Below are 13,257 nucleotides of genomic sequence, written 5' to 3'. Positions count from 1 at the left end.
GAAATTCGTATGGTTAAGACTTTTCTGCTGATTCTCCACAGACCAAAGAACCATTGTAGGTAAAGTGAAAAGTTTTCACCACCTCAAAAAGGTAAGGTAGCCCTGGTTTATTGGTCTGAGACATACGAACGAGAAGCTACAAAAAGATTTATCGGCACTATGCCCACTCGTTTCGTATAGCTCTCTGCTAAAAACAAAGGTCATGATAATGACAGTGAAGTAGTGTCCGATGTTCTTTATTTACACATTATAATCAAGATGCAACTTTACTCTTCCGGTGCGCTTGTTGGCAATGTTCTCGTGACATGATAGTTACGTGAATGCGTCAGGCAGGCAACGTGTTACTGCCGCTTGCTTCGCGATCCGAATAAATCAGTGAGTCTCTTGGAGATTGCGTCGACGGCCCCGACTTGGGCTCTGGAGACAGGGCCAAGTGGGTCACCAGGAACCAGTCTGGACACGGCCGACGCGGGGCTGATGGGCGACAGTGGGTTGAGTGGACTCCATGGACTCAGTGGGCTCACAGGTGATGGGCTGAAGATACCTGGACCCCCGTTCAGCTTGCTGCGTCGGCCATAGGCGCGGAAGGTGTCCGGAATGATGAGAAAGATGTCTTTGACTTCATCCAGGAGCTTGGACTGCGGCTGGGAGCGTTCTGTGAGTGTGCGAAAAGACACAATAATATTCTTACCTCAAGGTTTTGGAGGTTCTTGCTCTTTGTTCTACCTCGAACAAAATAAATGCTTTGGTGTACGCTTTATTAATTCATTGAATTTGATTTGCCGCAAGGTGGAGTCGATTTTAATAAGAGAGTAATTCCTAATTCGCGTACTTTTGTGCGGTGTCAGCCCTTCGTTTGACACAGTATCAGACGTTTGGCTAATGATCGTGACTTTTTATGAAGGGCCTAAATCCATTCAGCCTAATCGGGACTTTTTGTGCAGAATGTCATCAACGTTCTTTAGATAACTGAAAGTATTATTTGAAGAATTAATGTATTCATTGATCGGTTGACAGACTGAGAGAACAACTGACTGAACGAGTGATTGACTCTGGTGTGTTTCTTACGTGTAAGAGACTCCGCCGCAGCCCTCTTCCGTCCAGCAAGCCCTTCAGTGAGGTGGTTCTGCAGACGTCCCGCGATTCTCCTGAGGGCATCCATTGTGCTCACAAGAGAGAGCGCGTTGGGCAGCTCTTGGGATGATGCACCGGCCGAGGTGAGGTAGTTTTGCAGCTCCTCAAGCGTGGTCACATACTCGGGTTCAATGCTGCAAATGGCACATGCGGACGTCACACATCAGCAGAAAAAGCCTAACTTCCGTGAGAAGCACAGCCTGCGGTAAGGAATCTGGAGGAAACATATGCTCCTATTTGAAAGGTACGACGTGTCATAGTTAATGACTCTCTCCTGCGTTTCCTACTGCGGATCACTGTTTTCATATATATAAATTTTGGTACTCATTTAATTCGTTATTTGAGTATCTGTTATCTTATAGCATACGCATTAGCATAGAGTCATAAGCAATGACTTTGTCTGAAGCAGCATCCGAGATATATTCAGATTACCGATTTAACCAATTAGAATAAGTCCTAAGGTTTAGCGTGTATGACTGAAAGAACTGTCCAAGATGGCGGCTCCTGCCTAACTGACCATGCCATGTGGTGTCGTTGTACAACGCGCCTACCAATCCATGGCACGTATTTGGCCGTGGTGCCTTCCAACATTAAATGAACTTAGTTCCCGTTGAGGCCATGTTGAGGCCTCTGTACCATTCGCGGAGATAACTTTTTTATTAAATTATAAATTTGCTCACTACTCAAGAGACTTGGAGAACTAGCGATGCGTAAAATGCCATAATGCATGTTCCGGAATGAGCCCCATTGTTATCCATACCTGAGGCGTAGGCGGCCCATTAAGCAGATTCGCATGATCGGATAAAACAAACCCGAAAAAATTACTGCATTATTCTATTCCAATAGGGAGATTTGTGGCTTGAGCAATGCTCTGTGATTTTGAAAAATAAAAAGCATTTTCTATTTCTCCGCGGTTTCTTGAGCTAAGCACCGCTTACAAGTACGCAGTTTTTCATGACTACATTTATATTTTTATTTACTGTTTTAATATATGGATACTATATCAGGCCTCAGACAATAATAGGTCCTCGAAATTAATTACTTTTTCCCCCCCTAGAACAGGCAGCAGTAATGCGATGGCTGCGTTTTTTGTCAACATTGCCAGTCTAGGCGCAGTCATGGGGTGTTAGCCGAAACAAAAATACATATATTCGTTCTCTCAGAAAAAGTTTATTTTTGCCATCAGGGCTGCCCTGCTTATAATATTGACTTTATCTGAACGATCGCGGTGAGTTATTTATCCTGATATATTTATTTTCTATGAGCCATAAAACGCAATGACGCTTCTGTCTTGGAGTATTAAACGACTTGTAGTAACATATCTGGAGGCAGCGACTGCAACATTATCTATCCGTATAAATGTTTTTACAATGCTGTAAAATAGTTCTGTTTGGGATTTTAAATGCCTTAAGCATCATTCGAAACCAACTTGTTGATTTCTGGCTGCCGTATTGCCAGGATAATGGAGCGCTCATCAATTTAGACATCCGAGTTCATTTATTTGAGAATAAATTTATTTGCGAACAGCAGCTATTTCAGCTTAACCTGCAGGTAGATCAGTTGTTATAGACGACAGACTCGAAAGGCAAAGGGAGAAGCGTATTACTATTCCTGTTTTATCTAGAATTAGACAGGAGTTTTCGTTTATGCGCCTAAGCTTCAGGACCTGGTGTTACTTGCTTTTTGCAGTGATTGAAATCTCACACGCACAAAAAAAAAAAAAACGTGTTCAACTTATGATCTTCCAGCCAACTGCAAAGCCACGCAGAGGTGGAGCAGCTGTACCTCACATAACTTATTCTGTCGCCTTTACAGATATCCTGGCTCTAAAGCTGCCCTCCAGCAGCCCTCATGAAATCAGGATAGTAAGGAGTTCGTCTGAAGTCGAAAATATCCAGAATTGCTCAAGATTTCTATATCTTTTCTTTACAGTCTTTGCATTCCTTCCACGCCGTTTCAATGTGGTTTTTATATGATATGTGCGGCGACTACGAAGTCTACATAAATATCGAGGTTTCTGTATGCGTTGTTTGTCTCGCAGGTATAATAATTCCCTACACCGAATAATGAGAACAAACATTATGGGTACATTTCTCAAAGGCTTCGTATCATCAGCAATCTCCCCGAAACTTATGCTATAATCCAGAACATTCGCCTTTTTTGTCGCATCGTCATTAATTCGTATCATTGCTTGTACGTGTTTTCTTCACCGTGGTGGGTCTTGATACCCACAGACCAGCTAACAGACCCCTTCGGTTTGGGCATGTTATTCGCTATCTCGGAGTGAAATTCCGCTTCGTAAATGGTCTCCGTTTCACAGATGAAACAACCTTGCGCACTAGCACGGTCCGCTTGAAAGGTGCCGGTAACTGACCTTTCTTCCTTGACCTCTTCAACCTTTTCGCTGGCATGCGAGAATCGGCTGGGTAGGCTGCTGACCATCTGGAAGAAGCCGCGTGCCCTCTCGGGATATTCCTGCAGCACTCCATGGAGGTCTCCGTGCAAGATTCGTTGCATGTCACTCATGACACGTCTGAAGTCGAATATCACCTGCGAGACCCATGTGTTCGCGGATGTAGAACAGAAAATTCGTGTTTTTTCAGAGGCACATTAAGCCAGAGGAATATATTCAGCAAGACATTCGGTGCGAAATTCCGCTCAGTTGTGTTGTCAAGTTAATTGTCATCTCGGGATTTAAACTTTCTATACGAAGCTTTCTGGTATTACGGTTAAGCATTGAAAGGTACTGATAATACTGTATATGCAACTGCTTGCTTTACGAGAACTCGTTATCTGGTTCGTGTTAAGGATATAGTTGAAGACTTAACTACCATCTGTCCCAAGCTCGTTTTCTGCCTCTTGCCATTAGAGACGAGGTTTTTCTTCCGCATGACGCTTTGTTATCCCGATTGTAGTTGGAAAGTATACACCTGTGCAATCGACACATTTTGTTTATTTTTTTTTTCGCTTATGGTAAATAGCTTGGTTCGCCTTTCCTCACACAAGGAGTCGATTTCGGCAGTTCCTGGCTTGCCAGATGGGACGTCACAAAAATATCTAGGGCTGCACGTTGACTGGACTCAATTAGTTTTAAAGGCACATGATCATGGCTTCAGTCATTAAAAATTAAAGAGCTGACGGTGAAGGGCAATCGACCAATCGCAGACGCGGTAGATCTGGTGACAGCACCCCTGATTCCTCCCCTGCACTCCCTGCGTGCGTTATAGTCTGGCTGGGTCAGACGCAGCTCCCTTGGCAACTCCTTTCCCCATTCTAAAAAAAAAAAAACAAAAAAGACGGGTTTCTTAGTCTAAATGGTATCAGTGCCTGCAAATATGATCAAACATATCAGACTTGTCGGCATTTTCTGTCGTTAGGCTGCGTCCGCACCGACCGCTCCACCCGTACAAAGTGGGGGCGGGTCACTTTGACGTATTTGGCATAAGGGGGGGGGGGGGGGGAGGGGGAGGATTACTTTGACTAGGAGGACGTTGTATCCTATTGATTCCATCACGGGGTGCATGCTGAGTTGGTAGAAAGGCAGGTGTAATCGAAACAATACTATCCTTTACGCAATAACACCCTGCTAAACTTTCCCACCACACTGTCCATCGCTCTTTGACTGCCTACCTGAAGGATTTTGACAATTTCGCTGAGGACAGTTGGGTTCTTGTCGATGGGCTTGACGTGATTGAAGGCGTCAGTGATGCTAGTCAGGTCTGGAATTGTGGGAGCCTCAGGGAAGTAAGGCTTCACTTCTTTTGGTGGAGTTGGCGCGGCCTTCTTAGGTGGCTCGGGCTCTGCAGCCTTGGCAGGTGGTGGTGGGGGTACATCATCCTCCACCGGTTCTTCTTCGGAAGATTCGTCCTGCTCGGCTTCGCTAGGCTTCAGCTCCGTCTGCAGCCGACCAAGCTCTTTCCTGGCGCACTACGATGGCGAAAGAAAGGCCAAAACTTACATTCCAGCACTGAGTTTTCGCCAACAGGGAGAAAGACCAATTTGTTTTCTATTTCTTTCCAAAAATAAAAAGGCTAAGGGCAAACAGTGTCACTAAACATTTACGATGTCTTTTTACTTGTACCACCAGAGGTGCACTAAAAGGATAGCATTAGATACCTGCGTGACAGATGATGTAAATGACTGCACGACAGTTCTAAATACTAAACCAAGAGTTTAAGGCAATCTTTGCACAACTGGCTGACATATTGAAGCATAACTGGAACCCAATAATGAAACGGAAGGAAAGAGAAAATATTTATTATGCGGCATTAAAGCAGTGCCGTTAAAGACGCTTTAAATCTAGACGCTAAATCCACCTATATTGGCGAGACTGAGAGACTGCCAGCCTTTATTGGATCAGATACCTCCTTGGTTGAAATTAGGGTCAGTGGTAGAATCATTCAATTGGAAAAGTTACGGCTAAGTTAAATAATTTGCATGCTATTAGTGCTTTGATGATAGATGCACTATAGAGAGAGAATAAAATATGGTAAAGTGTAGAGAAGTACAGCAGAGCATGCACAGGAGTGATGGCAAAGCCTCAGCGTTGACGCTGTGGTTGGTAAACTTGAGGAGTCCGAATTTATCTGTTTCTTTTTCGCTTTCACTTATGTCTTATTTTTTTTTCAAAATTTTTATTTGTTTAATTTATTGTGCTCTTCTTTTTTTGTGCATTTAAAGTTCCCTATAAGATCTTCAGTGCCGTTACTACAGGCAAGAAGAATTATTACACGTTCACTCGGCATAGAGTAATTTACATCGGTCATGTGCACGTGTAAATATTTCAAATTTTGAGTGCAAAAAAAAATGTCAACATCAGCAAAGAATAGTGGTTAACGTGCTCGGCGAGGACACAGAAAATGTTTGTTCGAGTCCGGGCATGGACACAATGTTTGTTCCTATTAATGAGAGCCCTGTTGATGACGTGAAATCTCGCGATACGCTGCGCACGTCTCATGGTGACACGCTCCATCCACAGATCATGGTCACGCCACTCATGGAGCAAGAAAGACTTTCGCCTGAAAAGCGAGCTGCTTTATAAAGTACAGAAAGCATATACTGCCAAGCGCTCTAGTTGAAAAAGGTGTGGCGATACACAAAGCGAAATGCTTCACTTCACTCAATGGAAAATATCAAATTGAGGGGGATATGCGCAGTCTGCAGGAGGTCACCAGTTTGCTTTGGTGTGCAAGAAAAAAGAAAGAACAAAAGCGGATACAATGAAAGAAGTTCTACTTTTCTGCGTTGCTTACCTGTGTGAATGCTTCGGCTGGCACAACTAACCCTTTTTCCTGCAAACATGTAAAAAAGATAATTAGATTACGTAAGAACTTATTGCGTCAGTCGATATTGTCGACCATAAACCCTGACTGCTCATTGCAGGGTCAAATTCTAAAGTTAAAGCTCAGCTACTTTGGTCATCTGATGAGAAGAGAGGAGTCGCTGGAGAAAGATTTGATGTTGGGAAAGGTTGAGGGTCGCCGGAGAAGGGGTAGGCAGCGAACGTGATGGTTAGACGGCATCCTCGAGGCACTGCAGATGAAGTTATGTGATGTTAGGAAGATAGTGAGAGACCGGAAAGCGTGGCGTGACATGGTCCATAGGGTCACGAAGAGTCGGACACGACTGAACGACTGAACTGAACTGAACTGAAGAACTTATTGCAGTTAAGCCTTATGTGCAGAATCAAGCGTTGTCAATTGTCAGGCTCATATGTGGAACTCTTGCATTTATTCAGCTTTCCCATGCAGCAGACTTATTCGGCGATGTGTATACGTTAAGTAAATCGCGTGTAAATATCCAGTTTCATTCTTCAATTGCTAGTCAATGGCGAAATTTAAAAAGATTTCGTAATGAAAGGGTGGATTTTGAGAGCGCTCACATTAATATAAACTGGACTGCATCGTAAGTTCTTCCTTAGTTCTTCTTATATACCTTGAACCACCTTTTTATACATATTCATGCAAGGGAGCTTTTTCAAACAAGTGTCGATTGTATTCTAAAATTTCGTCCAGTATTCCCTTCCAGTATGTTGTTGCCAAGGCCTAAAGTAAAGATTCGAAAAACGTTGATTTTACTAGCTCTTGCTACGTAGTACTTACGTTTTCAGTCACTCCCTCCTGTGACTTCAAGCACTATGCGGGAGAAAGGAAAAATTATGAATAAGAATCATGCTGCGCTTCTCATTTTTAGGTACAGTTTTTTTGGAGGCAACTGCGGAATATTACAATTTTTTACAGAAATAATTAGGGAATGGTAGAATCTTCTAGTAAGCAGAAAAATACTTGTATTGAAGCTTGTCCTTCAGTCGCATCGAATACCTGAGACTGCAGCATAAAACCATTATAGAACGTTTCTGAAAATAGCAAAATATACGAGACTCCGTAGGGGAGCACTTCGGGTAAATGCATTGTTTCAGCTATATTTTACGATTAGCGAAGAAATTGATTTCGTAATAAAATCTCATTTAACATCTGCCTTTGGGTTTGTGTAAAATGAAATGAGGTATGCCGAGACATTTCTTCAAGTAGATGGGAAAGGCTTCATGCGCGACGTTTGGGTGTATACAACGCACTCTATCGGCATAAGAACTCACTTCTGGTATGGCAGACTGGCTGGGGACATCAGTCTTGACGAGCTCGTCACTGTCAGGCAACTTGATGCTGATGGGCACGTTGCCGGCGAAGTTGACGGCGGGCGCCCCTACAGCAGTAAGCGCAAAGTTGTTGCAAAAAACTTGCTCACTTTTCACGTTTCGAAACTGCTCCCGGCTTTTCCCTTCTTTACTTAGGAAAAAAAAATCAACGGCATTTGCTGCGAAGTTAAACGTAGACCGCTAAAGGAAGGAATTTTAACAATTTTTCCTCGTTATGTATTCACGTCTGTTGACTTTGAGGTAAGTACTTATTCTGCCCACCTTTCATAGCTTCCCCAAAAATATTTATGACCAAATTTCTTGTTCGCAATATAGCGTTCGAAATTCTTGTATTTCGTCAGAACTGTAGAAATATTGAAATATTAGGATAGGAAATTCCTGTTAGCAACAATGTGCCATTCGTTTGCACAAAACTAAAATCTTGAAAGTGTTGTAAAAATATTGTAAGTGTTAAATTTATTGATATGAATATTTCCACGCATGCGTTTTTCGAAAAGAAGGGGAAATTCTTGTCCAAGGAGAATACCTGTAATTTTGAACATTTAACTATGAAACTTAGTTAGAGGGCTTAATGGGCGGACTGACGTATTTTTTTTGGGTCTTTGTTTTGAAAGCTAGGAGCTATCGTTTGAGGGCAGTTGTCAGACATGAACAGTAGCCTGGTGTATGAACCATACGCCCCCTCTCAGCGCGTCTGTAGGTCCGAACGATGTCATTGCTTTTCCAGTTTATACAAGTATCCTGCGTGTATGTACCGCCAGATAGAATTCCGCCGCCCGACTTTGCCGGAAGGACAACGATTGTGCTTTGGCGAGACTGATGTACACATAACGACATTTAACTGCTTGCTTCCTGAAAACATTCAATTGTGGATACTTTACAATAGAACAGACCGCCTTCATTGCATCACTATGTATGGATAGGTAATACTGCGGTGTGAAGAATTTAACATTCCGATTTGTACTTTGTTCCCACACCGAATGAAGCAGTCTAGTTTTTGATGCTATCAAGCTTTAAATGTTGGTGACGTGTGCCTTAAAATGTGAAAAAGTTTCTTTCAACTTCAAAGAAGCAAGACAGGTATTGGATCGATACGCAGGAGAGCTCACGCTTGAAAAGGGAAATTTGAATTGCAACTTCTTTCATGTCCAAAGCGTTATACAGCGGAAGGAATCGCACTACTAATTAGGACAGACGGTGAAACATTCAATAAATAATCCCGTCTTGTGAATCCCTGCTGTTTAAGAAAAATTACGTAATTGCTGCTATTTTAGTATTTTGTGGGAAAATTTTGCTTACCTCTCATGAAAGGCACAGCCATAGCAACGATTGCTAAGAGCAAAAACATACTGTTTCCTCTGGCCGCCATGATTGGTTTCTTCACACCTGCGACAAAGAAGAGTCCAATATCACCCTCTGTGGGAATAATTGAGACTTTAAGTAATAGTTATTTGCATTGTGCTGCCTTACATAAACAAACGTTTTCGAACTTGTGGTGTAAACATTGCAAGCTATATGGAGTGTAATATAATTGTAATTTTGGGAAGGAAAAGATAGCGAACCGCTGACACATCGAGAAAAGAAAAGACACAACATCGATGCCTATTAATTCCTGTGAGAGAGCTGAGAGCAACACTAAAAGAACACCTCTTTGGCAAATACAAGTGTTACATCGGAATTTGGGTGCTCAAGGGTCGTGCTGGGAGCCTCGAAGCCATAGGTACCCCCTTAAAGCATGACAAATCCGGCATGGTTTTGAAGCGTCAGTGAAAGAGACCTCCATGGAGTATCCATGTCCTAGTGTCACTACACAAATTTCGCAAGCAGACACTGCAAGTTGCTTGCCTAGCGCAGCCGTTATATCCAATGGCACCCACAAATTAAGCTACGCATAAACTGAATTTGGACGTAGAGCGGGATCATATACTCCAGAACCCAGCTACGCTGACAGGACCCGACCTCCTTTCCTAGCAACCCTCCCCAGCCAACATCTAGACGATGCATAAACTCCTGCGAACTTTTTAAACCACTTAGCGTTCAAGTAAAACTGCACAAGAGACAAAAGCAGAGCCGGCGCCATCTTTGGCCTTGAGTACAAAAAGTTTTTTTTTTTACTTGAGGGAATGACTACGCGCGTCTCAAGAAGACGCAAACTAACCAGGAAACTTGGCACGAAGAATACGAGGCCACCCAGCAACTACCTTTAATTGCTCTGCGCAACATGCATTTTTGCTGTAGTGGTTACGTCTTCGACCTCATTTTGTTCGTTAGAGGGTGCGGTTAAAAAGTGGATTTTGCCTGCAGACATACGATTTGATGTGCTTAGTACAAGGAGTACTTCTTCTGTAAAGAAGCAGGCGCAGGGCAAATTTTGAGGCTGGAGGCTGTTTGGGTTTAGTGATATTACTGAGGAAGTCGAACTTAGCATGTCAAGTATACCGAAAGAGCCCACCCATCACCTTTAGTAGCTGCAGCTCGCAGTTGACTAACTTCATTCTTCCTGCCTGAGAGATACAAGGTAGTTAAATATTAACGATGTGTATCCAAGTGGACAGAAGTAACTATGCTCAGCCTGCAGAGAAAAGAAAAACAAAACAAACTATGTCCGAAACCTAGCACTAAAAATGTATAACAAATAATGAAAGTTACAAGGACGGTCCCCAGATTTTTTCTCTCAGAAGCTGGTAACATTATAAATGAAGCATAAACCTAAAGTCTGCTCTGAACTTGGAAGAATGTGAGGTGAGGTCATTTTTCAAAATGATTTCAAGTTACTGGCATTCTCTTGGTAAGTCTCCGATTCAAGGAATGATGAGATTGCATTTTAGAACAGAAGTTACTCTAAACGAGGGCACAGTACGCATTTGTGCTAAGGTTTTGTAGGACCTTCAAAGAGTAAATATTCTTTGAATTTAAAGTTACAGCGGCTGTAAAATACCTGCACTAAAGGGCCTGAGTACACCTGCAACCAGGAAGTTTGAACGGATCTTCCTAAGGTTCGATCTTCTTCGGAGATTTGGCGTTCTGACGCAATTAAAAGGACGAATTGGAAAGTTAAATTTGGTGCAAATACCGCAGTATGGCGAAGAAGCAATAAAACATGTTACTTTTGAGCTCTTGACATTGTACATACTTCTGGCTTCAGTGTGAAGCTTTTTGCACAAGCAAAATCATAAATGTACCTAATGCAAACTTGAAAACAAAGATTTTTAAAATTTCGTCTTGTCCAACTGACGAGTAATGGGGTCTTTCTTCAATGCCAGGTTTTAGCCAGGTAACTTTGGAGAAAAACAAAAGAACCGAAATATGTTTACTGTAAACTGGCTTGTCTGACAAACAATCATATATTTGCAAAATATCGCCCTCCACTCTCTCTAACCGTCCTTATTTTATCACATTTATATTTTTCTCAATCGAAGCACGTCTGTTGGGCCATGCTAAACGGTTCTTGGCCTCATGGCGACATTATTGCACGAGAAAATTGAAGTAGCTGGAATCATTGTCCAAGAGAGGAGAGCTGCACAAGCGAAATAAGCAAGACGTGTTTGTTGCGAAGCAAGCAATAAGAAGAGAAGCGCTTTAGTCATGAGTTCTGTTCTTCCTCTAAAATGGTGTTTAAAGGGAGCCAACTGTGATGCAAACAATATTTTAGGAGCATTACCTGCTCCAGCTGCAGAATGTTTCTTGCCCCACTTGAGTGGATCCGCCTTCTGAATTGATCAACCCCAAGCATTTTTAATCCCTACATTAAGCAGGCTGCTATATTAAAATAAATAACACTGAGCCGTATGCATAGGTCTTTCTTTGCTTGGAAGTGTTCTTGTTTATGTGGCATATTTAGCAATTAGTAATATTAATTAAGCAGACCACTATGTGCGGCATGTTTAAATATATTTTTATCGCATTTGTAGGGTCTAGAGACTTATTGCCAAAATAACTACAATTAAAAGCAAATGTCTGTTTGATAATATTCAACTGTTGTGAATGAATTTAACAAATAGAGCGCCAGGTTCAACATTTCTTCTGGTAAATCACACCATGAGCCTGTGTCTAATATAACGCGACAGCAGGGATCGTCGTTGTGTGGATGAACAACAGGAAATGCGCGTTTCCCTAAAGCGTTCGCTTCTTGCTGACTAAAAGCTTAGTTTAGGATATGTATGAACAGACTTTGAACTTCGGTTGGCGGCCAGCATTCCAAAAGCAAGACGTTAACGTACTTACCTCAAGACACTCTTTGAAGAAAATATCCAGGTCCACCGCGATCGAAGTTTGTGAACTGTTTACGCCTTCAAGTGAGCCGGAGAGGCCAGCAAGCCAGGCAGTTAAGAGACTGCACGCAGGCAGGTGACGTCACTGACGTCATTGGGGGTAGCGCCTCACTCATTCGTCGGAAGATGCGAGGAGGAAAGGATTAGCGAAAAAAAAAACCTTTCCCCTTGCAGCGGTGTCCGCTGAAACGCGCAGAGGCTTAGACGGCGAAGAAAAGGTGAGAGCCATCCAGAGAGTGAAAGTACGGCCACTGAAATCAAGATATAAATACATAGGCGAAGAACGTGAGTGGACTGCCAGCTTCGGTGGGTCTTTTTCCGCCTCCGCCACTCCAGGCCAGGCGCGTCGAGAGCGCGTCAAGGTCACGGACGCAAGGACCGCGTATAAAACACGGATAACGGAAACCGGACAATGTGACATCAACCTGTTAAACGAGACACCGACTGCGTCTGTCCCGCCCCATACACTGCTGGTGTTACGTGAGCGTTCTCAATAAGCGGCCTGACGACACTTGTCTGAGTCATGACACGCGCAGCCAACACATCTCGCCCTATTCCGTAGTTTTTCCGTGCGGTCTCCAAAGACCCGAATGCACTGTCAGTTCTTTTTCTTAGATTAGCCTGTGTTAAAAACAGCGATTCTTTTGCGTATGTTGTCCGTCTTTATTAGAAATGGCGTACACGCCAACGGGAAGTGCGCGGTGGGGTAAAATTACAGTGTTGTCGCAAGGCGACACTCATCGCCGATTAGACCGTAACAGCGCGAGGTGACCAAGGCACGATGCGAAGCTCTACGCGGAATATTGCACGTGTATTACGATTGCGAGACGCAAGCTCGCAAATACGAAAGCAAGTACGAGCTAAGTGCGTGCGCTGAGTTGTGTTATCGTCTTCTCCGCCATCCTTCTTTCTTATCCCAGGTTAAAATTTGTATTGGCTCATAGAGGCGAGACATTTATCCTGCTGCCGCACCCTGAACACTCGCAGTTATGACGAACTGCAAGGAGTCAGTGGTCAGCCGTGCTTTGTCACAAATCGACGCGCCCTAATGATGTTTATCGAAAATGTCGGGGCGGCGTAGGAATGTAGCTCTTTGAAACCGTAATGCTTCAAACTGAGCCAGAACTGCAGGCGTCATTTTGACAAGTTGTGCTACAAGTTCTCTGAAAAATTTCATCCAGCTGAGCGAACACCTCA

The 13,257-nt window shown here is 43.2% G+C and overlaps 1 protein-coding gene across 1 annotated transcript; it reads right to left on the bottom strand.

Moving 5' to 3' along the window:
- Positions 1-218: 218 nt before the first annotated feature.
- Positions 219-12,162, bottom strand: LOC146173842 (uncharacterized). Its single transcript, XM_084585602.1, has 9 exons — positions 12,014-12,162; positions 9,089-9,175; positions 7,730-7,836; positions 7,236-7,268; positions 6,387-6,425; positions 4,765-5,061; positions 3,509-3,684; positions 1,069-1,268; positions 219-655 (listed from the first exon to the last, which is right to left on the bottom strand). Exons 2-9 carry the CDS (start codon positions 9,156-9,158, stop codon positions 342-344), a joined length of 1,236 nt encoding a protein of 411 aa, XP_084441728.1. The 5' UTR covers positions 9,159-9,175; positions 12,014-12,162; the 3' UTR covers positions 219-341.
- Positions 12,163-13,257: the final 1,095 nt, after the last annotated feature.

This window comes from Amblyomma maculatum, chromosome 11 (genome assembly GCF_055883805.1).
Source record: "Amblyomma maculatum isolate TAMU_Amacu chromosome 11, ASM5588380v1, whole genome shotgun sequence".
Lineage (NCBI taxonomy): Eukaryota > Metazoa > Arthropoda > Arachnida > Ixodida > Ixodidae > Amblyomma > Amblyomma maculatum.
This window is presented reverse-complemented; position numbering and strand designations above follow the sequence as displayed.